At 39.5% G+C, this 27,024-nt stretch overlaps 1 protein-coding gene and 1 long non-coding RNA gene across 4 annotated transcripts in view; both read right to left on the reverse strand.

The window, feature by feature from the left end:
- The window catches only part of LPCAT2 (lysophosphatidylcholine acyltransferase 2), a 68,477-nt gene extending 42,574 nt beyond the window's left edge, over positions 1-25,903 (reverse strand). Inside the window, exons 1-8 of one of the 3 annotated variants that reach the window (XM_025447064.3) lie at positions 25,698-25,901; positions 12,125-12,264; positions 9,248-9,465; positions 7,587-7,699; positions 5,541-5,601; positions 4,600-4,658; positions 3,299-3,333; positions 26-80 (exon numbers count right to left, since the gene is read on the reverse strand). In XM_025447064.3, the coding sequence (XP_025302849.1) occupies positions 26-80; positions 3,299-3,333; positions 4,600-4,658; positions 5,541-5,601; positions 7,587-7,699; positions 9,248-9,465; positions 12,125-12,264; positions 25,698-25,868 (852 nt within the window). In that variant the 5' untranslated portion in view covers positions 25,869-25,901. Of the gene's footprint in view, positions 1-25; positions 81-3,298; positions 3,334-4,599; positions 4,659-5,540; positions 5,602-7,586; positions 7,700-9,247; positions 9,466-12,124; positions 12,265-25,697 lie in introns of all 3 variants that reach the window. The other 2 variants (XM_025447065.3, XM_049104283.1) reach the window with 2 other exon arrangements.
- On the reverse strand, positions 24,694-25,510 carry LOC125754055 (uncharacterized). The gene is made up of 3 exons (XR_007407328.1): positions 25,464-25,510; positions 25,318-25,354; positions 24,694-24,838 (listed from the first exon to the last, which is right to left on the reverse strand). It is a non-coding gene; the product is annotated as an uncharacterized LOC125754055 (long non-coding RNA).
- Positions 25,904-27,024: the final 1,121 nt, after the last annotated feature.

Consider the following 27,024-nt stretch of genomic DNA (forward strand, 5'->3'; position numbering starts at 1 on the left):
TAAGGCTGTGTTTTGAATGACTTACCTCAACTTCCACTTTTGTGAAGGGCTGGCAGAAAGTAAGCATACAAAGCTGAATGCTGAAGAGAAAAAATAGAGCAGCACATCTTTATATAGTAATACAAGTATTATCTAATATTATTACTCAACAATCCTTTCTTTATGCACAAGCGCTGCCATGTCACACTTCATATATATTCTGCATTTATAAATGTCACACAGCAGCTACTACACTCCTTGGGCTTGAACAAGCATTTGTGATATTCAAAAGTTAAATCACCAAATGCAACACCAAATAATTATTTGTGAGTCAGAGCTGCAGCTCAGCACACTACCCCCCAAATGTGAAGTCCCCTGGACAACTCAGACTTGTAAGCCTAAGACCCTAGAGAAGGCCACATTTTAAGGTACATAAATGTGTTTGTAGGAAAACTCTGGAGCAGAACATCACATTTTTAAACTCATTTCTGATATTAAAAAAAAAAATCAGTGGGCCTTTCCCTAAAAGCAGAAATTTTATCATAATTGTCCCAATTAATAATACATGTTTTAGTTATAGAGAAATTTTCTTTCATTGTAAACTAGGCAAAGAACAAAGGCTTTCTTTAAAGTGATTATAACCAACCCTCTCAAAGATAATTTTTGAAATAGTTGTTTCTATGTACAGCTTTCTAATACATATTTAGACTCTCTGGATAAGACTTCTATAGGATTTTTTATTTCACCTCATTTAGACAGATGACCCAGAATGCTGACAGAGTGGATTAATCTACATGTTTAAGGAAACAACCAACCAGTTGCTATTAAGAAACTAAAATAGGATTTATCTATAAAAAATTAACTTAGTTTACACAAGAAACTTAGAAATTTAAAGAAGGAATTTAGTTAAAAGAAGGAATTTAGGAAGTGGATATACCAATTTAATATAAGTATCAGTTCTTAAATTTTCCATCTGAGAGGAAAAAATCTTTTACTATCAACTCCAAGCAAACAAAATCAATACACATTATTTACCATAAAATAAATTGTTTTTGAATTATTTAAATTGAGCTTTGGAACTTAGTGATTCAAATAGATAAATCTGTTCTGAAAATTCTGAATGAATGAAGAAAGAAAGAAAGAAAGAAAGAAAGAAAGAAAGAAAGAACGAACAAACAAACCAGGTGTAAGATCTCATTAAAATTATGTTGTCTTCACTACACACAAACCAAACACCACTTCTTGGACCCAAACAAAACAGCTTTTCTATAGCTGCCCCTTCTCTAAATGCATTTCCTAAGTTTATTATCCCTCTCCCTTAGGCTATCTGCCTTAGCATATAGACTCTCTTCCTTAGAATCTGTCTAGACTCAACCTTGGAGCAAGGGCAGTTGAGAAAACAGACTTAAAAGTAACAGACATGGTGCTCAATATACCACGAAGCCCATGAGAAGATAAAAGCGGAAATGCGAGTTACCACAGGCAAGTGCAACGTGGCATCTGGACAAAACAAAGTTGTGCCTTTTGAGGTCTTCGTGTTTTTCAGCCCTAAGATATCTTTAACTCTGGGAAAAAAATTTCTCTCTCTTTTCTGAATTGTCTCCTATTTTCTTTTTCCCTTTATCACACGCTTCCTGGGTTAGAAGCCTAGATTACCAAACCACTCCATTTTCTACCCTGATCATCCTCCTGGGAAGGCCTTCTCCTACTTGACCTTCATGCCCACCTGGACTGCCACACAAGTTTAAACAAGTCATACTGACTGCAGAGAGAGCCTGATGTCACTGTCTCTGCAAGGAACTTAAATTATAAAGGGCCCAAGGATGACACATCTTGGGACATCTAACGACGTTCTGTACCCAGTTTCTAGGCACTTCCTTTTCTAAAATTTCTCATAGTATTTGTTTCTCCTCACTTGCCCTTCTATGAAAAGCTGAAAACCAGGATCAGTAGTGACATGAAATGTATCCCAGCCAAGATCACATAACGCCCAGATACCCTTTTCAATTTATGGTCTTTATTTCCAGTGTCTTTGACTTAACTTCGGGTACAAAGGACCAAAGAGTAATAGGAATATATGTGTCTCACATGTTAATAAACAATAACATATGTCACTGGCCCATCAGTTACCCACTTTGATTTAAATTTATTATTTTGATGCAATTCACACACACAAAATAGAGAAAATCGGTATGCAGTATAAAAAACAATCTGACTTTCATATGTTGTTTGGATGATCTAAGGGGTATGTAAGGAAGTCACAAGGTACTTGAAGGCAAATGATCATTCCCTTTTAAACACGTCCAAGCGGCTGTCTATGCATCAACAACGTTATGTGAACTCTCTTCGCTCAGTATCAAAAGACACTGCTGGGTAAGCCCCCAGGCAAAGTCCTCAAATCCAGTCATTTTACATGGTTCTCTCCACAGTATAAACTGACTCAGACCTATCCAGGGGGAACTGGACAAAAGATCTTGAGGGAAAGTAAGATTCTACATGTTCTGTTCTTTCTGAAGCCTGTTTCACTTCAGCTTGCTTACTGGTGAGCTGTATTCCTCTTAAATGTTTATAGAAACTGCTGATCCCTATGCTTTTACAATCCAAGAACGGAACTGAAAGCTTAGCCACTTTCTCAGCTCAGATCAGACACATCACTGCTATTTCAGGCCATATGACGCAATGGCTCTGGACTGCTTAAACCGATAGAGCAAAGCAATAATGGAGACACCAGCTAATACGCTAAAATCTGCAATAGAAATAAAACTATGAGATTAAAGCTATGAAGGCTGAAAACCAGGTCACTGGACTGGTTCTTGAGAATTGGTAGACACACACTTGAGACCCATAAGAACATGGAAGGCATCTAGAATTCTGCACATGGGAGGGGCCGGGGGCTATCAGGCAAGATAGCGATGCTCTCCAGAGACTTCTCAGTGACAAGATTTTAGAATCTGACTAGAAATCTTTACTTTTAAGGATGCCTGGGTGACTCAGTCAGTTAAACATCTGACTCTTGATTTCGGCTCAGGTCATGATCTCAGGGTCATGAGATGGAGCCTTGTGTGGGGCTCTGTGTTCAGTGGGCAGAGTATGCTTGTCCCTCTTCTTGCCGCCCACCCCCCCGCCCTTGCTTGCACATACACACATTCTCTCTCAAATTAATAAATAAATAAATTCTTTTTAAAAAAGAAACCTTTACTTCTGCAAAAAAAGGCTTTTTTTTTTTTTTTAAAAAAGGCTTTTTTTAAAAAAAGGAATAAATGATCTTTTTCTTCACCCTAGTAAAATTTAAATAAAACAGCAGAGAGAAGTGACTTACAATGTATATCCTTGCCACGTCCACGTCACAGTATCCTATAGTAACAAAAGTATTTAGACTCTTAGTTCAGAGAAAAAATGCCAAATAAAACCAAAACCTTATTTCAATATTGGTAGTCATATACTTTCCTTCTGAATTAAAAACAGTATGTTGAAAAGTAAAACGAACCTATTAAATAGCAGTGAGCTGCTCTATGAATTCTTGGATTATATATCTACACAGCAAAAATCTGTTTTCCATATGTTACCCCTATCTTTTTATGGAATTAAGCTGTTCTTAATTTTTAATAAAACTATATGCATACATAGCTATTTTTCTCCTAATATGAACATATCTGGATAATTAATTTGCTTACAAAACCCAGAATATATCCATTCTCAAAAGGGGGCATGAGTATTTGGGAGAAAAGATTAAAGTAGTACATAGTGAAAGAATTTGAGTAATGCCAAATAGGCAGAAGTATAATAAGTATATTTAGATAGATTTTAATTTTTTTTAACTACAGATGTCTAAAGTCAAGAAATCAAGATGTCTAAAGTCAGCCACTAAAAGAAAGCTGAATTGAGCAAGAACTCTTGATCTCAAATAACATAGATAATTAATCATGGCAGCCTGCCTTTTTATGTAAAGTCTCTAGTACTGAAAGTTCCCCTCAAAACCAAAACAGATTCCAAAAAAAAAAAAAAAACCACTTTTTTTAGGAAACTGGTGGCACAATGAGTATCTAGGAGTCAGTGGTGTACCTGGCTAGAGCAGAAAGACTGTTTCCTAAGCCAAATGTGCACTTTCTATAGGATGACAGATTCTTTTCATATATCTCCTAAGTTAAGTAAGACAAGACTCACACAGCTAGTAAGTACTCAGCCAGTAACAAAACACCAGGTCAATCCCAAGTTTATCTTGCGATACCAGTTATCCTTCCAGTAAAAACCACTGAATCAGGAAAAGTCTCCTTGTAGGCTTAGTGAAAATCACAACTTTATGCAAGTTTTCTGCTATCCAATCTAATAAGACTCTGAATCTGAAGCTTAACTGTACCATTACCATGACAACAGAGTAGAAACTAAGGGAAATGCCTTCCTGGGGCTTAGGAATAACAGAGACAAAAATGTAATACTCCACAAATATGTGCCTATCTTGCAAACTTCTAAACACTAAATGTGTCAAGGGGAATGGGTTCTACCCATGTTCTTCTACCATTTGTCTATTCAGAGCTTTATTCAAAGATGAAAAGGGGTGCTAGAGAATCTGTGCCATTCGGAATGTCTGAGATTTTTCCCACAGTGAAATACTACGCTTACCAGCTTGTTTGGGTATCTGAGGAGAACAGGCTGTACTGGAACTCCTGGAATGAAGGCTCCTACAACCACATTGAAATATTAGAACATCTTCCTTATACGACTTTAAGGTTTACAATGAAGAAAGTTAATAATAAATGGCATACCTATCCTTACTGGTTTAAGAGTATACACAAACTATTTGCTAAATGTTGGTAAATCCCTAGCACTTACCAAAACGAGAGTTCTAAAATTCAGAATGATAAAACCAAAATATTAAATGTTACGCCCAAGTCACTGAAAATATCTCCAAGTGTTTTCATTTTCCAAATACTGATCATTCAAAAGGATTTGTTAGAAAAGGTAATGACAAAGTCAAGACCAAGAGAAACTGAGGGGAACAAAATCTATACAAAAGTGAAAACTTGTAGTAAGAACTACCCCACTTGCTAGATGTGAGTTCTAACTTTGGCTCTGAGCATTCTAGGAGCCGATACAAAAACACGTTAAACCATTATCAGTTACTAGGAAATTCCATATGAAATTACACATTACTATGAAATTTGTCACTTTATAATATTAAAAAAAAAGGAGTGAAGCATAGAAGGCATCTGAAAGCATCATGATCACTGAAATAGTTTTCTACTAGATAACACAGGACTTGGGGTGTTTGTGAGGGTATCTTTGGAGGAAAAGAAAAATCTGCCAGTGGTTTCTATGTGTGTGTGTGTATCAAATATGGTTCATACACACTCGCTCACACACACACACAACAAACCAAGGAAGAAGGGGTTATGATACTATAAGAGAATGTAAAGGAGTGAGTTCTGCGGATTTACAATGTTAAAAACTTTTTATTGGAAAAGACGCCCAGGACAAACTAACAAGTTGCTTTGTGTATTAGTATTAAATCATTTGAGAAATCGTCCATACTTTGTTATAGTACATAATTTAATTGATCTCACCTGGTTTAAAAGTAATCAAACAGGAACGATTAGTACAAGTACCTTCTGGGAAAACTAGTATCTTGGGAGAAAAGGAATACGTACATTTAATATTTCAGTCTAATCAATAGATTATCTCTTTACTCACTTTCTTATGACTTCACAAATAGCTGCCAATTCTTATAAAACAAAAGTGAAATAAAAGGCTAATAACTCGATTCTACAGAAACCTAGAATCAGATTATCCAGTTTTCCTCAAAAAGAACTGTCACCTGACCGTTGAGATAATGAGAAAATGGATTAAAGTTCTGAATAGAAAATGCACTTAAGTAAATGTTTCTTAATGACAATGCTGATGATGTGAATAAACTTAAAAGAAAATGCAGACCCAAAGTCATAGTCAAAGAGCATATTAAATTCTTTCCTCTACTGCTATACATCCTTAACCAAAACATTCCTCCTTCCTTGTTTCTGTTTTCCCATTAAAGGATATTCACTTCTACAACATACAGCTTAGGGATATATGGTGGAGGGGCAAAGGAGGAAATACTTACAACATGCTTTATGCTTACTTGAGCTAGCAGACATATGGAATATGATTTAGTACCTTTATTTGAGAAAGTATTTTAGCTTTTAACATAGTCTTTTACGTTCTTCATGTGAGAGACATGCAGTGCAGTTAGTTTCCCCATTAACTGAACAGGCTGGATTTTCTGAAACTTTTAGAATCAGCAATGAGTAAATCGCTAAGTACGTAAAATAAAAACAGAAAATCCCTGCACCCACAGCGGTTAGTATGTGCACTTAGTTGGTAGTCGTATTTTATAATTAGAAAGGGGAAACGTTATTAGGTGAAAGTGCCACCACGAAGGGTTATTTGTAAAATAAAAATGGTAAGTGTATGCAATTTCATCCCTCAACTAAAAAACAGAATGGGTTTCCTATCACAACTGGATACGATATCTAATAAGGTTCAATCAATGTAAACTCTATAGCTACTCTATTAACAATGAGTGGATACAGAGTAAATCATGAAATCTCAGATCTGGAAGGAGCATTAAAGGCCATCCAGCACTGCCAATGCTTGAATTCTTTCTACAATATCCCCCCCAAGTGGTTGCTTAGCCAGTGCCTGAAAATTCTAGACAAGGATTTCAGATCAAACCAATCTCCATCTGGCCAGAAAGTTCCTTGAGATGAGTGATATGGGCTGAAATCTTACCTGTTTGCTAACTTTTGCCTACCAGTCCTAGATACAGTCCTTTGATCCAAAGAGAAAAATTGAATCCTTATTCCAAGTGCCATTTCTTCCTGGTCACCTTTTCAATCATTTCCTCACATGCCCTGGTTTCTAAAACCTCCTGGTGAGTCATACTCCTCTTGGTATTTTAACATCTACACATCACCATGGGTGGCCAGCTCACTGCAGGAGCATTAGTCCTGCTGGAGGTCACCTGCTTATACCTGGGTCAAGGTAGAGCGATACTTATCAGAATTACCCATGAGGCTCCCTTTATCCAATCAATGTTGCCCCTTCTTCACCTCCGAAAAACACTCTAGGGGATGGGAGTAGTGAGATGGTAAAGTCTGAAAAAGTTCTCTAGGTGATTCTGATATAATCCCCTGAACAGAAAAGCCCTGTCTAAATATACTTTGAATAAGATTAAGATCATAATCGCTTTTTTTCTAATAAACCTACCATATTGTTGAGTATAATTGAACTTTGATATTTTGTCTTTAAGATAATACATGAATTCAGTGGTAGAGAATTACTTTTTATGACACAAAGTAAAAATTATTTCAAAGAGTTGGGAAAATAAGAAAGAATGACACATTTAATCCCATGGAGTATCTCACAGGGAAGAGGACTTAATACTCATACTGAGGACACCTAGCATAGGTATCCCCAGATGGTGCCATCTGTGGATCCAAATAATCTGCATGTATACAATAAGTAAACTCACAATATATCTAAATGAACACTCTTGTGTTTTGTTTTGTTTTGTTTTTTGTTTTTTTTTTTGTTTTTTTTTGGTGCCGTGACTCGGATCAGCTCTTGTGTTTTACCTGTGGCCACTGCCCTCTTGATGTTGCTCGCCTTACTATTTCATTTATTGTGTTTTTTCGAGAATCCGGATCTATACGGGACACCAGCACTGGCTGCAGAGCTCGTAATAGTCCTTTAAAACAAACAAAAGGTCAGAGCCAAGTCATTTTTTGTGTGTGTACAGCTACCACAGCAATGATAGTGGATAAATCATAAAACAAATTGTATGTAAAGTTAAAATATAGCAAATCAAAGAGAACCTAAAAAAAAAAAAACCCTCTAATTCAGTTTATTAGAACTTAGCTTCTGGTTTCAAAAGGAGATTCTTCATACAAAGATTTCATTGATATAACAGAAGTTAGCAGCAAGAGTATAAGAGGAAGCAAATGCAATTTTCTCCCTAAAGTTCTTCTTCCTCAACTGACTTAAAGCTTTGGAAAATATACCGCAAGATGATCTTGTTTTATTTTAGAAATATGCTGAAAACTGATTATATGAATTCAGAGTACAGACGAATAGGGAGCCATTATTAATTCTACTAAAATTTTCAGCATGACAGTAGGTAGGTTCCTCACACATGCAAAAGAAACCTCAATATACCAAAAGTCTATTGCTAAACAGCTTTTCAGAAAATGCCATGTTACACAAAGCAAGGCGGTTACACTGAAGAAAAAAAAAAAAGAAAGAGAGAGAGGGTGTGTGTGTGTGTGTGTTTTTCTTAGCTGAGTGATATAGTGGCAGGAACTACTGCTATTTCTCTAGAGTGCCAAGGCAACATCAGGCAACTTCCACACCCACTCTGCCACCACTAGATGCTTGCAATAACCTTGGGACTTGGGACGACTGAGAGTGGTTACTTAGAGACCCACACCCTAGGGAGAAACCAAAGCATCTGGTGGGATACATATCTCACTTGCTTCATTATTTTTTAAGACAGGAGGCACTTATTCGTTCCACATCATAATTTTCAGAGTTTCATGTTGGTCTCTCATGGAGATTCTGGGGCAATAATAAGAAAACAGAGTTAAGACGAAAGACTTCGTGTGTCTATCAGCATAATATCCTAAAGAGAAATTAGTGAAATAGCACGTAACCAGTGTTTTCACAAATTCTTCCATTAAAAATGCTCTCTTGGAAAAATCAAGCATGTTTGGTACTTGAAAGCTGGTCTTTCTAGCTACACAGAAGAATGAAAAGAAGTGATGTTATAGTGATAAAGATAAGAATTTGAAAGAATTGTAAGGGTACAGATAGAAAAGTCTCTAACCTTTATGTAAATTCATTCTTTTGGTATAGTTCCTCATTAAAAGTAAGGAAATAGCTTTGAAGTGTTTCATTATTTTAAAGCTTTTTAAAAAGCCTATCAATAAACTATGGATGGTTTTTTAATATTTATTTATTTATTTATTTATTTATTTACTTATTTATTTATTTATTGAGAGAGAGAGAGAGAGAGGGCATGCACAAGCAGTGGGGAGGGGCAGAGGGACAAACAGACTCCCCACTGAGCAGGGATTCCCCATTTGGGGCTCAATCCCAGGATCCTGGGATCATGATCTGAGCCAAGGCAGACACTTAACTGACTGAGCCACCCAGGTGCCCTTAAAAGAAATAGATGATCTTTTTTTTAAAAGGTGAACCATAAGCATGAAAATATCTGTGTTGTCTTACAAGTACTTACTGCCAATCAGAGGGACCTGTACATTCTCCTTTCGAGATACCATAGAAGGCAATCCAGCTACGACACAGGCAATTCCATCAAAGAATGTTGAATGAGGGGCAGCAACAAAAATTGGGGCCTCCGCAGGACTTGCCACCTTTCCCTTCACAGTAACTATGAATCCCATTGAAAAGAACATGGCATGACCTAGAAACTTCAAAATTGGTTGAGTAATGTTCCTTTGGAAATTAAAAAAAAAAGAAAGAGAGAGAGAAAAGACACAATCAGCCTTGCTAATCTCAGCTAACAGCAGGGCTTTACTCTAAACACCAAACAAAATCCCAAACATGTCAGAACACTTCATTTTAAAACATGAACTAAAATAAGAATTGCTATCAGTTATATGTGGGGTTATTTCCACCAGGCAATATTTTAAATTCTTTACATATGTTAATTTCTTTAATCCTCAGCCCAATTTTGTAAAATGTATATTATTTATTAGCACCTTCATTTTGCAGATGAGAAAACTGAGGTGCAGAGAACCAAATTTTCCAAGGATGTATGGCTAATAAGTGGCTCTATTATTCTGTGACTATAAAGGGATAAAAATGAATTTTCAACACACATCCCCTACTGAGAAATCCAAATCAGTACTGTTCTTCAGAGGAGTCACCTTGGGAATGTACATTTGGGTAACAAAGATGCTATCTACCCCAAACACTTTTAGAACTCTCATGCTGAATCTACCCTCAGTTACTTTAGGAATCATTTTCTAAAGCCTTATTACCTATACCATTATAGCTCTTAGACATCATCAAAAATCTTTTTTTTTAATTTTAAAAAATATTTTATTTATTTATTCTTGAGAGAGGCAGAGACAGACAGAGAGAGAAGCAGGCTCCTCCCAGGGAACCTGATGCAGAATTCGATCCCAGGACCCTGGGATCATGCCTGGAGCTGAAGGCAGATGCTTAACCACTGAACCACCCAGGCGTTCCTCATCAAAAATCTTAAATGGTGAATTCTCCATCTCACGTCCCTGGAACATAAACGCACTTAAACAATTTCAGAAATCGAGCTGCTTACTTTTAAAAAAAGAATTTGTGTCATTTAAGATTAATCAATTCATCAAACTGTGCCAGGACCTGTGCTGGACACACAAGACACACACAGCCTCTGTCCTTGAGAAGCTCAACTGAGTAGAAAAACAGAAACACACTTCTAGAAACTCAAACACAGAAACTCAAACTCAGTGGACAACTAAGTATGTGAATAAGCATACAGCTTTTCATGAAAAACAAAACGTGTATTTCCCATAGGATATCTAATGAGAGCTTTAAAAAATAGGCTTCCTGTCTAATTCTCTCAACAGTCTTGTCATAATACAGTGAGGGGCTGTGAAGCAACTAGCCACCGAGGAAGTTTCTCTGACTTTTATTAGATAGTGAGAAGAGAGAAACAGAAAGCCAAAGCACTTTTCCAGGGGGCACAGGGAAATGACTGTATCTCTCCTTGCTCTTTCGAGTTCAGATGTCTATTTATATAAGGATAAAAAACTCACCCTTTACTGAATTTCCACACCACCTATTTTTGATTTACAGTGATACAGATTCTGACAACCACATTCTAAAATATCCCAAATTCAGAGCTGTTAAACACTTCTATTTAAATGATTTATAAAAAACTAAGTTTGGTGTTGCACAAATACCTGTTGGAGAGGAAGTAGAGATACTTGCTTAATTGACAGAAATAGAACATTTTTTCCCCTAATATGTGTTACATCTGTTTTCTGGATTCTCAAAGAGTGTTCCCTCCATAATTACAGGACTCCATAAGCCATTAACAATAGAAACCAAAGAGGTAATTGAAAGGGATGGCATGTCATGAAAAAAATCTCTCATAAAGTATTTTTTAGTGCCATGCAACCTTGAGTTATAATACAAAGGAGTATGATTTGCAAGGATTGAAGTGGTATTTGTTCTCTGGGGACACTGCCAGACTTGGATTCACTTCCACTTCAAACCAGCCTTGTGTTGAATATTGACATTTATTTACTAGAACATGAACTGAATAGCAAATTGCATATTTCCTTAAAAGTTCCTAGAACAGTGATTTTCAAAATTTTTGGAGGACATTTTCATTTGAGATTTGGATGAAAGGAATGGATCCTGTGTTCAAAGAAAAAATGTGAACAATTTTAGAGAGTTCAATGGTGCCCTGAAACTCACCTATGCCTTCCTATTCCAAGGAGTCCACAGTGAAAGGCTTTACCCTCAGGACCTACATATGGCAACAAGTTGGCTCTGCCAAATGGGAGTGAACTTTTACCAATAACTTTGTTAATTTGTGATGAATCTGTCCTCTAATACCCTGCTAATTAGATAATGCTCAAGAAGCAATTCCATTCTGCCTTAATGCTAATGTTTTAAAAAGCTAGGCTATATTAAGAATTGTTATTAATAATAATCACTAAAGCATTAGTAAATACACTATAACGGATCTGCTTAATTATACCACTGCAGAAAGTATGTAGTTACTATTGAGGGACAAAAGCAAATGTCAAGAATGAGGGAGAGCAGAAGAAAGTCAGGTATTTTTCAGCTATAATGCTTTCAGGTATACTAATTGGGTCTTCTAGAACCATGGACCTATCACTTTTCGGCAATAACTCAGAAAACAATGTTTTAATATTAGGAAATTACAACTTCAACAGAAGATTATCATCATAAGGCGCTTGGGCAGATTTCTACATATGATGAATTAGGAACCATTTCATCTGAGAAATAGAAATAAATGGTAAATACCAAGTAGGCAGCGGTAGAAAAAAACTATCAATCAATGACTAATGTTAAACTCTTATCCTTATTTACCTAACATTTAGACATTATTATTTCTTACCTCTTCCAACCAGTTACTGGATGGGTCAGCTTTTCGGGACAGCAAGCTGTTGAAAGTGCAGCAAATGGCCATGCCAATAATATAATTAATGCGACTAATAAGGCACGGATTGGAAGCAGGATAATTCCAAGAAAGAAAATCTGAAAGTCAAAGTTGATTAAAAAAAATATATGAATGGAGAGTATTTTAATGTTCTAGCTATCAAACAGAAACATGTAAGAGGAGAGTTTTGTGTTACTCATGTGTTCATTAAAAGATGAATTGAACATTACCCTGCACCAGATATGAATCTAAGCACAAAGAAAAATAAAGTACTGTATCTGGCGACACAACACCTACAATGTAGCAAAAACAACAGTGAAGAAATCCAGGTACTATAAGACAAGTCATCTATTTATCAAGGAAAGTGACTAGAAGATGCTGGGAAAACAAAGCGTCTGGACTTAGCAGTCAGGGAAAGCTTCCTAGAGGAGCCAAAGGCTGAATGATCTTGAAAGACAAAGAGAAGCTAGCCAAGGGAAGAGGGGAAATCACTTTTTGAGAGATGCCAGTAGAAGGAAGAGTGTTAATGAAGGAGTTAGGAGCGTGAAAGAATAAATGCCGTTATTTTATACACCTGCTGGTCCTTTATAACTAACAACAAGGAGATGGAGAAGGAAAAAAATGAAATAAAAAATCAGTAAGAATAAGAATGAAAACTAATAAGAATAGCCAATAATATATAAATGCTTACTATGTAGCAGCCACTAGAAGCACTTGGCATATAGCAAACTATTTGATTCCTACAACCTTAAGCTGGAAAGGAAAGGAATGGCACATAGGGAGTTACGTGATGCTGCCGAAGATCACTGTTACTAAGTGATAGGACCAGGGCTTGAACCTATCTTGGTGACAAAGCCCTTGCTCTTAATCCTATACCATTCTCACTTTTAAGTGAAATACACTGTCCTTATGCACACCAAATTATATTTCTTCTATTAGCCAATCACACTACTCAAACAGCACTGTCCTTCTGCCTCTCCTGGCCCTTACTGTGAATCTGAACATCATCAAATAATTTATGAGGAACACCAAAATGATTCTACCTTTCTGTCAAATGATTTAACATATAATTTGATCCTGTCAAATTACTTTATGCACATGTGCATGTTTGAAGTCAAAATAACATATAAAGAAATGTACAGATCTTAAGTAGACAGTTCAGTTTTGATAAATGTCCATCTTGAACCTACCACCCCAACCAAGACACAGAACATCCAGTCATGTTGCACCTCTTCCAGTGAATCCCTACCCTCTTAGGCAACCAATGCCGGATTTCTATCACCACAGATTATTTTGTCTGTTCTTGAACGTCATATAAATGAATCATACATTATGCATTCTTACGTGTCTAGCTTCTTCTGCTTAACATAATGTTTTTGGAATTCAGCTATGTGACTTTGTAAATGAGTAATTCATTCTTTTTGATTGCAGAATATGATTCCACTGTATGCCTATGTGACAATTTATCTATTCCCTCTTTGATGAATCTTTGGGTTGTTTCCAGTTGTAGGCTCTTATGACTGAAGCCCCTATGAATATTCTTATGCAAACCTTTTTGTGGATATGTGTTTTCATTTCTCATACTTGGGAATGGAATTGCTGGGTTACAGTTTAACTTGATAAGAAACTGCCAAACCAGTCTTCACAGTGGTTGTATCATTTTAAAGTGTCCCTCCCTGGCAATATATGAGAATTTAGGTCACTTAGACATCCTTGCCAACATTTGGTCTTAGTATTTTTTAAAAAATCAACCTTATCAAGGCATAATTTACATAAAATAAAATGCACCTACTTTAAGTGTACAGATTATGAGTTTTTCAAATATATATCCCTATGCAAACACCACCACAATCAAGATAGAGAATAGTTCTATCATAGTGAAAGGGAATATAAGGGAAGGGGGAAGAAATGTGAGGGAAATATCAGAAAGGGAGACAGAACGTAAAGACTGCTAACTCTGGGAAACGAACTAGGGGTGGTAGAAGGGGAGGAGGGCGGGGGGTGGGAGTGAATGGGTGACGGGCACTGGGGGTTATTCTGTATGCTAGTAAATTGAACACCAATAAAAAATAAATTAAAAAAAAAAAAGAGAATAGTTCTATCACCCGTTAAAGTTCCTTTGTGCCACTCGGCAGTCAGTATAACTTTCCTGGCCCTCGGCAACTAGTGACAGGTTCCCTTTCACCACAGTTTTGCCTGTTCTAGATTGTCACAAAGAAATCACACAGTATGTATTCTTTTATGCCTGGCTTACTTCCCTTCACGTTTTTGAGATTTTATCATGTCATTGTTATATATCAGGAATAAAACTTTTTCAATTACAGAGTACTATTCCACTGTATGAATATATCATGATTCATTTATCCATTCATCTGTTCATGGGCATTTGGTCTATTTTAAGTTTTTAGCTATTATGAATATAGCTCTCATGGACATTAATGTTCAAAGTCTCTGTGTGGACATATATTTTTACTTCAGCAGGAGTGAAACTGTTGGGCCAGGGTATGGTTAACTTTATAAGAAACTGCTAAAATGTTTTCCACAGTGGTTGTATCATCTTACATCACCAACAAAATATGAAAGTCCCCCTTTTTTTTTTAAGATTTATTTGTCAGAGAGAGAGAGAGAAAGAGAGCGGGCGCGCATAAGCAGGGGGAACAACAGGCAGAGGGAGAAGCAGGCTCTCTACCGAGCATGGAGCCCAATGCAGGGCTCAATCCCAGGACCTTGGAATCATGACCTGAGCCGAAGGTAGATGCGTAACCAACTGAGCCACCCAGTTTTCCCTAATTTATCAATTTTAATTTTTAGTTTTCTGGGTCCTTTCTAAGAAATCTTTACTTACCTCAAGGTCATGATGATATTTTATATTCTCTTCTTCTAGAAGCTGTATGGTGTTAGCTTTTGTTTCAGTCTATAATCCATCTTAAATTACTTTCTGTGGTGGCATGCATTAGGGATCAAGGTTTGTTTTTATCTATAGCTCTATCTAGTTGCTCCTGATATTCCAGGAAAAGACCTGATATTCCATAATGAATTTTCTTAGCAACTTTGTAAAAAATCAATCAAACACATATGTGTGGGCTCTCCATTATGTTTTATTGATTGGTTCATCTATTCTTCTTCTGCTGATACCCCATTCTCTCAACTTCTGTAGCCTTTTTTTTTTTTTTTTTTTTTTTTAAGTAAGTCTTGAAATCAGGTACTGTGTGTCCTACAGCTTTTTCTTCTTCAAATCTTTTTTGGGCTAATTTGGATCCTTTTCATTTCCACATACATTTCAGAATTAATTTGTCAGTTTCTATGCAAACAAAAAAGCCCATTGGGAATTTTACTAGGCTATCAATGAATCTATAGATCAATTTAGGAGGAATTATCACCATAACAATATTGATTTTTCCAATTTATAAACATGATATATCTCTCCACTTATGCAAAGCTCCATTAATTTCTCACAACAGTGTTTGTGGTTTTCAGTGTTTTACATGTTTTGGTTAAATAAATTCCTAATTGTCTAATGCTATTTTATTGCTATTATAAATCAGATTATTTAATTTTATTTGGCAATTGTTTGCTACTAGTATTTAGACATGTAACTAATACTATGTTTTAATCTTATTTCCTCCAACCTAGCCAAGTTCACATATTAGTTTTAGTTGTTGGCCATTTTGTAGATTCTTTAGGATGTTCTGCATATAAACATGACATCTGTAAATAAATACAGTTACACTTTTCCTTATTTTTAACTTTTTAAATTTTATTTTAAAATCCAGTGTAGTAAACATACAGTGTCATATTAGTTTCAGATATGCAATATAATGATTCAACAATTCCATGCATCACCCAGTGCTTATCAAAACAAGTGTATTTCTTAATCCCCAGATCATCTCTCTTGCCCATCCTCCCACTCACTTCCCCTTTAGTAACTATGAGTTTGTTCTCTATGGTTATGAGTCTCTTTCTTGGTTTGTCTCTCTTTACCCCTTTGCTCATTTTGTTATTGGTTTGTTTCTTAAATTCCACATATAAGAAATATCATATGGTATTTAATTTTCTCTGACTGAGAAAACTCCCTTTCTAATCTTTATGTCTTTTGTTTCTTTCTCTTATTTTATCGCACTGGCTAGGATCCTCAGTTCAATGTTGAACAGAAGTGTTGAGCAAGATTATCTGTCTTGTTCCCAACCTTAGGGGGAACAGCTTCGATATTCACTATTATGATGCTAGCTATAGGTGTTTCATAGATGCCCATTATTAGATTGAGAGTTCCCTCTTTTTTCTATTTTACCGAGAATTTTTTTTAAACATCAGTGGATGTTGAATTTTGTCAAATGAGTAACAAAACTCCTGCATCTACTGAAATGATCATATGCTTCTTATCCTATGTTTGGCTAATATGATAAATTACATTGAAATATAAATGTTTGTATGTTAAACCAACATTATATTCCTGGGGATAAACCACCAAACTCAGACACGATTATCCTTTCCACATGTTGCTGTATTTGATGTGCTAATATTTTGTTAAGGGTTCTTATATCTGTGATCATGAGGAAAACCGGTCTATACTTTCCTTTCCCTATAACATTTTTTTCACATTTTGGTATCAAGGTAATGCTAGCCACATATGTTTTTGTATACGGTCTTCATTTTCATTCATCTCAAAGTATTTACTAATTTTTCTTATGATTTCTTCTTTGGCTCATTGATTATTTAGGAGTAATTTAATTTCCAAATCTTTGTGAATTCCCCAAATTTCTTGTTATTTTTTTTATTGCAATCCATTGTGGTTGGATAACAGACATTATATTATTGTAATCCTTTAAAATTTTTTGAAACCTGTTTTATGGCCTACTATAATTGTCTGTCTTAGAGAATGTTCCATGGCACTTGAGAAAAATGTGTTTTCTGCTGTTGCTGGAGGGAGTTTTTTTTTTTTTATTTTTTTTTTATTTATGATAGTCACAGAGAGAGAGAGAGAGAGAGAGAGAGAGAGAGAGGCAGAGACACAGGCAGAGGGAGAAGCAGGCTCCATGCACCGGGAGCCCGACGTGGGATTCGATCCCGGGTCTCCAGGACCGCGCCCTGGGCCAAAGGCAGGCGCCAAACCGCTGCGCCACCCAGGGATCCCGAGTTCTCTTTTTATATACTTCTTAGGTCTAGTTGAGTGTTATTCAAGACTTTCCCTTGTTTATATTTTGTCTCTTTGTTCTACCACTATTGGTAGAAAAAGTGGGGAACTGAAGTCTCTAACTACTATTGTGTTGAATTGTCCACTTCAATCTGTTTTGCTTTCTGTATTTGGGGCTCTGTTGTTAGGTGCACATATGGTTCTAATTGTTATATTTTCTTGATGAAGCAACCCTTTTATCATTATAAAGTGTCTTCCTTTATCTCTAGTAACAATTTCCGTCTTAAAGTCTATTTTTTAAAAAGATTTTATTTATTTATTCATTAGAGACACACAGAGAGAGAGGCAGAGACATAGGCAGAGGGAGAAGAGGGAGAAGTAGGCTCCATGCAGGAGCCTGATGTGGGACTCGATCCCAGGACTCCAGGACCACGCCCTGGGCCAAAGGCAGATGCCCAACCGCTGAGCCATCCAGGGTTACCTGTTTTAAAGTCTATTTTATTTAATATTAATATAGCCCCTCCAGTTCTCTCTTGATTACTGTTTGCATGGTATATCTTTTTCTATCCTTTCACTTATTTTTTTTTAAGATTTTATTTATTTGTTCATGAGATACACAGGGAGAGGTGCAGAGATATAGGCAGAGGGAGGAGCAGGCTCCATGCAGGGAACCTGATGTGGGAATCCATCCCAGGACTCCAGAATCATGCCCTGAGCTAAAGGCAGACACTTAACAACTGAGCCACTCAGGCATCCCTATCCTTTCACTTTCAACCTATTTGGGTCTTTGAATACAAAGTGTGTCTTAGATAGCATAGAGTTGGATTATATATTTTTATCCATTCTTCTAATCTCTGGCTTTTAATGTGTTTAATCCATTTATATTTATGTGATTATTGATAAGATTTACATTTGCTCTTTTACTACTTGCTTTCTATATATCTGTCTTTTTTGTTTCTCTACCTTTCCATGATTACCTTCTTTTATGTTAAATAGATATTTTCTAGTGAACCATTTTAATTCTCTTGTCACTTTTTAAAAACTTTATTTTCTTAGTGTTTGCCCTAAGTGTTCCCAAATTCATTTACAATAACCTAGTGTGGATTAATACCAACTTAATTATAATAGTAATTGTGCTCTTAGAGCTCTATTTCCTCCCTCCTCCTGTTTGCTATTATTGTCATATAAATTACATCTTTATACATTGTATGTCTATCAACACAGATTTCTAATCATTGCTTTATGTAGTATTTTTTTAAAATAGATTTATTTATCATAGAGAGCGAGCTTATGTGCACACAAGCTGGGGAGAGGGAGAGAAGAAGACTCCCCACTGAGTGCTGAGCCCAATGCAGGGCTCAATCCTAGGACCCTGAGATCATGACCTGAGTTGAAATCAAGAGTTAGATGCTTAACTGACTAAGCCACTCAGGCACCCCCAGGGAGTTTTGTTTTAAATCACTTAGAAGACAAAAAAAAAAAATCACAAATAAAAATGATATTTATAGTCTTTTATATTTATACAGGTAGTTATCCTTTTTTTTTTTTTAAATGTTTTTTTTTTGGTTTTCTTTTTTAGATTTTATTTATTCATAGAGACACAGAGAGAGAGAGAGGCAGAGACACAGGCAGGGGGAGAAGCAGGCTCCATGCAGAGAGCCTGACGCGGGACTCGATCCAGGGTCTCCAGGATCGCGCCCTGGGCCAAAGGCAGGCGCTAAACCGCTGCACCACCAGGGCTGCCCTACAGGTAGTTATCCTTAACAGTATTTTTATTTCTTCATGTGGACTGGAGTTACTCTCTAGTGTCCTTTCAACCAAAGGCCTCCCTGTAGTATCTCTTTCAAGGCATGTGTGCTAGTGACAAATTCTCTCAATTTTTGTTAATTTCTCTTTATTTTGAAGGATAGTTTTTCTGACTCTATAATTCCTGGTTGACAGTCTTCTATTTTCAACACTTTGAGTATATATCATCCTACTGCCTTCTAGCCTCCATGGTTCCTGATGAACAATCAGACATTTATCTTATTCAGGATCCCTTTGCGTATGATGAGTTAGTTATTTCTTTCTGCTTTCAAGATTCTCTCTTTTTCTTTATCTTTTAACAGTTTGATTATATGTTTAGGGACGAACATCTTTGGGTTTATTACATTTGGAAGTCATTAAGCTTCTTGAATGTGTAAATTAATGTTTTTCACCAAATTTGGCAAGTTTTCAGCCACTTTTCCTTCAAATATTCTTTGCCTCCTTCTGTGACTCCTATTATGCTTATGTTGATAGACGTGATCATGTTCTACGGGTCTCTGAGGTTCTGTTCACTTTTCTGCATCCTTTTTTCTTTCTGTTCCTCATACTAATTAATCCTAAATTGATCTATCTTTAAATTTACTGATTCTTCTGTTTGCTAAAGTCTGCTGTTGACCCCTCTAGTGAATTTTTCATCTCAGCTATCGTAGTTCTACTTGGTTCTTTTTTATAATTTCACTCTCCTGATAATTTCTATTTGGTGATTCAGTATCTCATATTTTCCTTTAGTTCTTTTGACATGGCTTCCTTTAGTTATTTGAACATATTTCAAATATCTGATTTAAAGTTTTTGGATAGTAGGTCCAACATCTGGGCTTCCTTGAATATAGTTTGTATCAACTGCTATTTTTCTTATTTATGGGACACACTTTATTGTTTGTTGTATAGCTTACAATTTTTTAATTGAAAACCAAACATTTTAAATAATATAACAACTCTGAAAATCAGATTCTCTTCCATCACAGGATTTACTGTTGTTGCTGTTTGTTGTTGTTATTTTGTTCAGTGACTATTATGAAGTAATTCTTTAAAGGCTGTGGTCTTTGTCATGTGTCAGGTGTGGTTACTTAAGTCTCTGACCAATTAGTTTGGTAGTCAGCTAATGATAAGATTTCCTTAAATGCCTGGAAGCAGTAAGTTCCCCAGCATTATGTGAAGAGTCTCTGTGTGCATTCTGGAGCATACCTTCAATACACAGCCAAGTGGAAGTTCACAGTTATCCTTTAACTTTTACCTCCTGTTTGTACAAAGCCTGATGGTTAGCTAGAGGTGAGAGCTTAGAATATTCTCATTTTTTTGTTGTTGTTGGTTTTTTTTCAGGTCATGTGCATAGCCCTGGGTATACACAGAGACCTATACATGTGGATACCCTTTTAGATTCCCATAAATATGACAAAGCTTTTCAAAGTCCCCTATGGACATCTCATCCCCTAGCTTCTTCTTGCAAGATGTTTGGTTAAGTCTATTGTTTGCTTCAATCATCATTCACTGCCTCAGACAGTTGTCATGTTAAACAATCACCTCTGATTGTTTCTGACAAATATCCCTGGAGAAAAGACTGTTTGCAATGGGTGACCTTCAAGGCAGATTAAATAAGGCTTGCAAACAGCCTTGCAAATTACCTAGAAATAATCTTTACTGCAAAAAAGGACCATAGCACAGACTCTGAAAATAGAGTTAGAATAAGGTTATACTATATTCATAGAAGATTTACTCACATTCACAATGAGTAGCTAATATGGATTTTAATTCAGTTGTCAAATATTGGACAACTTTTCTTTCCTGTACCATTTCCAGGTTTGCAACAAATAATAGTACGTAACAGTAAATAAACAAATTTGGAGTAACTCTTAGACAAATTAAGACGATTCTCCCTTGTATTTCCATTTGGTAATACATCATCTCTGTAGGAAGGCCTTCTTTCAACACTGTATCAGGGTTATCTTCTCTGGATTTTTTTCATAGTACTATTAAAACAGAAAACTGCATATTTTTCTTCTTGTCTGTTTAACTTTTTTCAGTGAAACTTAAGCTTTAGATAGGCAGGGTTCTTATTTCTCTTGTTCACTGCTGTATCTCCAGAAATTAGCATTGTGCTTGGTATATAATAGACATTCAATAATTTCTTTTGGTCTGGTAAGTGACCCACAATTACTACCAAACACTTATTTCAATTCCATATTCTATTGAGGAAATGAAAGCTATACTACTTGTTTCTACACCACTAAGTAGTAGACCTTTAAATTGTCAAAAAAAAAAAAAAAAAAAAAAAAGAAGGGGAAGGGCAAAGCTAAGTTCGACAATGAGATACAAAATTGACAACAGTCCTTAAGCAAGATGATATTGATCATTATTCAAGGCTAAGTTTAGTCTGTATTGATCAGAGTAAGTCATACTTAAATGAAAGGATATACATCTTTTAAGCTTGATAATACAAGTTTAAAATACAAACAACATTGTTTTTCAATCATGTTTAGTTAAATACAAGTTTAAAATACAAACAACATTGTTTTTTCAATCATGTTTAGTTAAATCTTCCCTTTGCCCAGACTGTTCAAGCCATTGAAACCTCTTTGGTATCTCTAGTCTATATATTTTTTTTAATTTTTTGTTTTTTTATTTATGATAGTCACAGAGAGAGAGAGAGAGAGAGAGAGAGAGAGAGAGAGAGGCAGAGACATAGGCAGAGGGAGAAGCAGGCTCCATGCACTGGGAGCCCGATGTGGGATTTGATCCCGGGTCTCCAGGATCGCGCCCTGGGCCAAAGGCAGGCGCTAAACCGCTGCGCCACCCAGGGATCCCTCTAGTCTATATTTTTAATTAAAGAACAAACAACCTAGACCTATTCAATTCCATTCAATATAAACGGTAAATTTTAAGGACAGTATAAAATTTGTAGACAACAAATATCTTAATCAATATTAAGATCAGCAAACAATCCAGATTCTTTCATGCATTATCTCATGTAATTTTAACCCTTCTTTGATGTAAGACTATTCCAATTTAATAAAGGAGGAAAGTGAACTTCAGACAGGTTAAGTGATTTGGCCAAAGTCATACTACTAATAAATGGCCTGAGCAGGGTTTCTGACTAAGACTGGTGATCTTTGCATTATACTACAGCTCTTGTAGCGTTATTTGAAAGTGCTCTCCAAACAGTAATAGGCCATGCTAGGTGTGTATGCATAAAACCAACAATTCCCCCCCTTTCTCTACACACACACACACACACACACACACACACACACATATATGCCACTTCGACCATCTCTCCAAATATGAAGCCAAATAGACATACTTTCATTTAAGGATGACTAATTTGACCAAATCAAACTAAAATTAACCTTGAGTGATAGTCAATGCATTTAGAAGTGCTTCAGAAGTTTTAAGATACAAAAGAGATATCTATCTATTTAAAGACATGAAGGTCAAGTTTTTAAACATTTAGTTTCTTTGCAAAGAGGTATTTCTACATTATCTTCCTCTTCCTCTCTCACACCCTTCTTCAGCAGATGCACATTTACCGTTACTCTAACCTGCCTCCATTGTTCAGGACAATGGTCTCAGTGCACATAAGTGGGCTATGCAAAAAATAACACTATTCCAAATCCAAGGTAAAGAAATGCATGAGATGGACAGGAAGACATCAAAACTTTTTTTTGTCATGCAGAACACACAGGACAAATCCAGCTTGCACCCTCTATCTTGTTCTTTGATCGCTAATTTCACCAAAGAGGAAGTCCACAGAGCACGAAGTTGTAACTGCTAATGGTAAAAGCAGCGTTTTACAAGAAAAAGGAAAGAAAAGGAAACTTCCTTTATGTATTCAGCAGTTTTTAACAGTCGAAGAAAAGTTTAGAGAAGTGTTGCATCTAGCAGTGTTTGAGTGAAGACTGATTAGGGACTGATGCAGGGTGAAGACTTCTGAACACCTTACACTGACCATTGTCCCTTTCCTAGGTTCTGAATTCCTCCCCTCCATGCCCCTTCTCCCCAGCTCATCCCCCTAGTCTTGCTTGTTCTAATTCCAGACCTGGGTTCTATGCCTTTGCCCTCACATTTCATCCTAGACTGACTCCTCTCCTTCCCTGAGACAAAAAAAAAAAAAAAAAAAAAGAAAAAAAAAAAAAAAAGACTTCCCCAATTCCATTCTCCTATAGATTGCCCACCCCTCCAACCTAACAAACTCAAACTCAAACTGAAGCTCTGTCACAGATTCCTCTCCCTTCTCAACATGGCATGTTTCCTCTTCCACTGGTGTGCTCCCCCTCTCCTGTTTAGGACCTGCCTCTAAGGCCCACATGCTCTTTGCATTTTCTCTTCTCTTACACCCTCACACCATCCTCCGGGCCCTCAATTCTCATACCCACATCTCTTCCCCTTCCAGGGTCACCGTCCCTTCAAAAGCCCTCGCCTCCCAGATCTGCATCTGTTTCTTCTACTAGGCCTTGCTTTTCAGGCTCCCGCCCTCCACCTTGGATACCTCCCCATCACAGGAGTACTCCCCTTGGACAAAAGCCCATAGCAGATGCAGGCCCCTTTGTTGGATCTGCCTCCTCTCTCAGACACACATCTCTCCCCAGAATCTTCCTCCTCTCTCAGACCCACCTGCCTCCCCTAGATCTTCCTCCTCTCTCAGACCCACATCCCTCCCCTAGATCTGCCTCCTCCCTCAGACCCACCTCCCTCCCCAGAATCTGCCTCCTCTCTCAGACCCACCTTCCTCCCCTAGATCTGCCTCCTCCCTCAGACCCACCTCCCTCTCCTAGATCTGCCACCTCCCTCAGACCCACCTCCTTCCACTAGATCTGCCTCCTCTCAGACCCACCTCCTTCCCCTAGATCTGCCTCCTCTCAGACCCACCTCCTTCCCCTAGATCTGCCTCCTCTCTCAGACCCACATCCCTCCCCTAGATCTGCCTCCTCTCTCAGACCCACATCCCTCCCCTAGATCTGCCTCCTCTCAGACCCACCTTCCTCTCCTAGATCTGCCTCCTCCCTCAGACCCACCTCCCTCCCCTAGATCTTCCTCCTCTCTCAGACCCACATCCCTCCCCTAGATCTGCCTCCTCTCTCAGACCCACATCCCTCCCCTAGATCTGCCTCCTCTCTCAGACCCACCTCCCTCCCCTAGATCTGCCTCCTCCCTCAGACCCACCTCCCTCCCCTAGATCTGCCTCCTCCCTCAGACCCACCTCCTTCCACTAGATCTGCCTCCTCTCAGACCCACCTCCTTCCCCTAGATCTGCCTCCTCTCAGACCCACCTCCCTCCCCTAGATCTGCCTCCTCTCAGACCCACATCCCTCCCCTAGATCTGCCTCCTCCCTCAGACCCACCTCCCTCTCCTAGATCTGCCACCTCCCTCAGACCCACCTCCTTCCACTAGATCTGCCTCCTCTCAGACCCACCTCCTTCCCCTAGATCTGCCTCCTCTCAGACCCACCTCCCTCCCCTAGATCTGCCTCCTCTCAGACCCACATCCCTCCCCTAGATCTGCCTCCTCTCTCAGACCCACCTCCCTCCCCTAGATCTGCCTCCTCTCAGACCCACCTTCCTCTTCTAGATCTGCCTCCTCCCTCAGACCCACCTTCCTCCCCTAGATCTTCCTCCTCTCTCAGACCCACATCCCTCCCCTAGATCTGCCTCCTCTCTCAGACCCACCTCCCTCCCCTAGATCTGCCTCCTCCCTCAGACCCACCTCCCTCCCCTAGATCTGCCTCCTCTCTCAGACCCACCTCCCTCCCCTAGATCTGCCTCCTCTCTCAGACCCACCTCCCTCCCCAGAATCTGCCTCCTCCCTCAGACCCACCTCCCTCTCCTAGATCTGCCTCCTCCCTCAGACCCACCTCCCTCCCCTAGATCTGCCTCCTCTCAGACCCACATCCCTCCCTTAGAGCTTCCTCCTCTCTCAGACCCACCTCCCTCCCCAGAATCTGCCTCCTCCCTCAGACCCACCTCCCTCTCCTAGATCTGCCTCCTCCCTCAGACCCACCTCCCTCCCCTAGATCTTCCTCCTCTCTCAGACCCACATCCCTCCCCTAGATCTGCCTCCTCTCTCAGACCCACATCCCTCCCCTAGATCTGCCTCCTGTCTCAGACCCACCTCCCTCCCCTAGATCTGCCTCCTCCCTCAGACCCACCTCCCTCCCCTAGATCTGCCTCCTCCCTCAGGCCCACCTCCCTCCCCAGAATCTGCCTCCTCTCTCAGACCCACCTTCCTCCCCTAGATCTGCCTCCTCCCTCAGACCCACCTCCCTCTCCTAGATCTGCCACCTCCCTCAGACCCACCTCCTTCCCCTAGATCTGCCTCCTCTCAGACCCACCTCCCTCCCCTAGATCTGCCTCCTCTCTCAGACCCACATCCCTCTCCTAGATCTGCCTCCTCCCTCAGACCCACCTCCCTCCCCTAGATCTGCCTCCTCCCTCAGACCCACCTCCCTCACCTGTCTCACCTGGCTCCGCCCTCCGTCAGCTCCACGCCCCTCCCCGGGATCTGCCTCCTCCCTCCGTCCCCATCCCTCCCGGTGATCTGCCCCCCGTCAGCCCCACGCCCCGCCCGCGGTTCCGTCTCCTGCCCTCGGCCCACGCGCTCACCTGGAGGCGCCTCGCCGCGCCCATCCGCGTCTGCTGCACGAAGGGGTTGGGCACGGGCGGCGGGAAGAAGGACGCCTGGCGGGGCACCATGGGCGGCCGCAGCCCGGATTTCCCCATGCCCGCGCCGGGCACCGTGGCGGCCACCGCCGCCGCCTCCGCGCATTGGCTCATGGCCGGCGTCGGACCGGCCCCGGCCACCCAGGCGGAGCGCGCAGCCGGCGCCCGCGGAGACCCAGGGGGAGCGGCACCCGCGTCCCAGCGCCCGGCGCTGCTGCCGGGCGTCCGCGCAGGCGCGAGCCACCTCGCCCCGGCCGGCCCCGCCCCGCCCCTCCCCGCCCCGGCAGGCCCCGCCCCGCCCCGGCCGGCCCCCTCCTCTGGCTCCGAACCCCTCCCCCAGCCTCCGCTCTGGCTCCACCCCCGAGCGCTAGCCACGCCCCCTTAGGTATCAGGCTCTTCCTCCCGGGTCCTACAGCTCCGCCCCCTGGAGGTGTCTTTCTCTCTTGGAGCAGGGCACCCCAAGGACAGGGTGGGGCGCGTTCTCTGCCTGAGGGTCATGCCCACCTGGAGTACCATTCTCTTTTACGGGCTTTGTGACAGACGTTGGCTAAATCGGTGTCTCCATGAGCCTCAGTTGGCCTCTTCTGTAAAATGGGGATAAACAGAACTCAGATAAACAGTTCCATTTCTCTCTGAGGAAGGTCTGGGACCTATCTGGACCAATGGGGGTGGTGTTGGTGGGGAAAACAGGAAGGGAGGTCCTGAGGTCAGTTGGTCAAGCCCTGAGTGCTGAGAAGCAGAGGCTGGAGATGGGAAATATCTTACAATTACCGGTCAGCTGCTCACATCAGGCTGGAGGGCACGGCGAGATTCTGAATCTGGGCCCTTGGACAGCTGATGCTTCACACTTAGCTCCTGCAGAATCTGAAAATTTTCCAACCCCACCAGATAGATGTGTGGCTTTCTGCTCCTCACTTAACCTCTCTGAGCTTGTACTCTCATCTAAGAATGGGAAAAGATTAATTTCTACCTCATAGGGTTGTAGTAACAATTAAAAGAATGTGTAGGGTTCATAGAAAAGCAGTCAAGAAATGGCACCTTAGAGGTCTCATGTTGTGGAGCAGTTGAATATTCTCGGTGTAATGTTAATAATAGTGTATTATCATCATCATGATATAAGCGTGGGGGTCTTCAAGTAGGGGCTGACAGTCCCTTGTGGCTCTTTAGCCAGAAACTTGCCCCAAAGCGATCTCTTTAGGACCCTCGAGGATCTGAGCCATTGGGCAGGCCACAGGAGGAGGAAAGATGCCTCCTGGTCCACTAGGGTCAC

The sequence above is a fragment of the Canis lupus genome, chromosome 2 (assembly GCF_003254725.2).
Source record: "Canis lupus dingo isolate Sandy chromosome 2, ASM325472v2, whole genome shotgun sequence".
Taxonomy (NCBI): domain Eukaryota; kingdom Metazoa; phylum Chordata; class Mammalia; order Carnivora; family Canidae; genus Canis; species Canis lupus.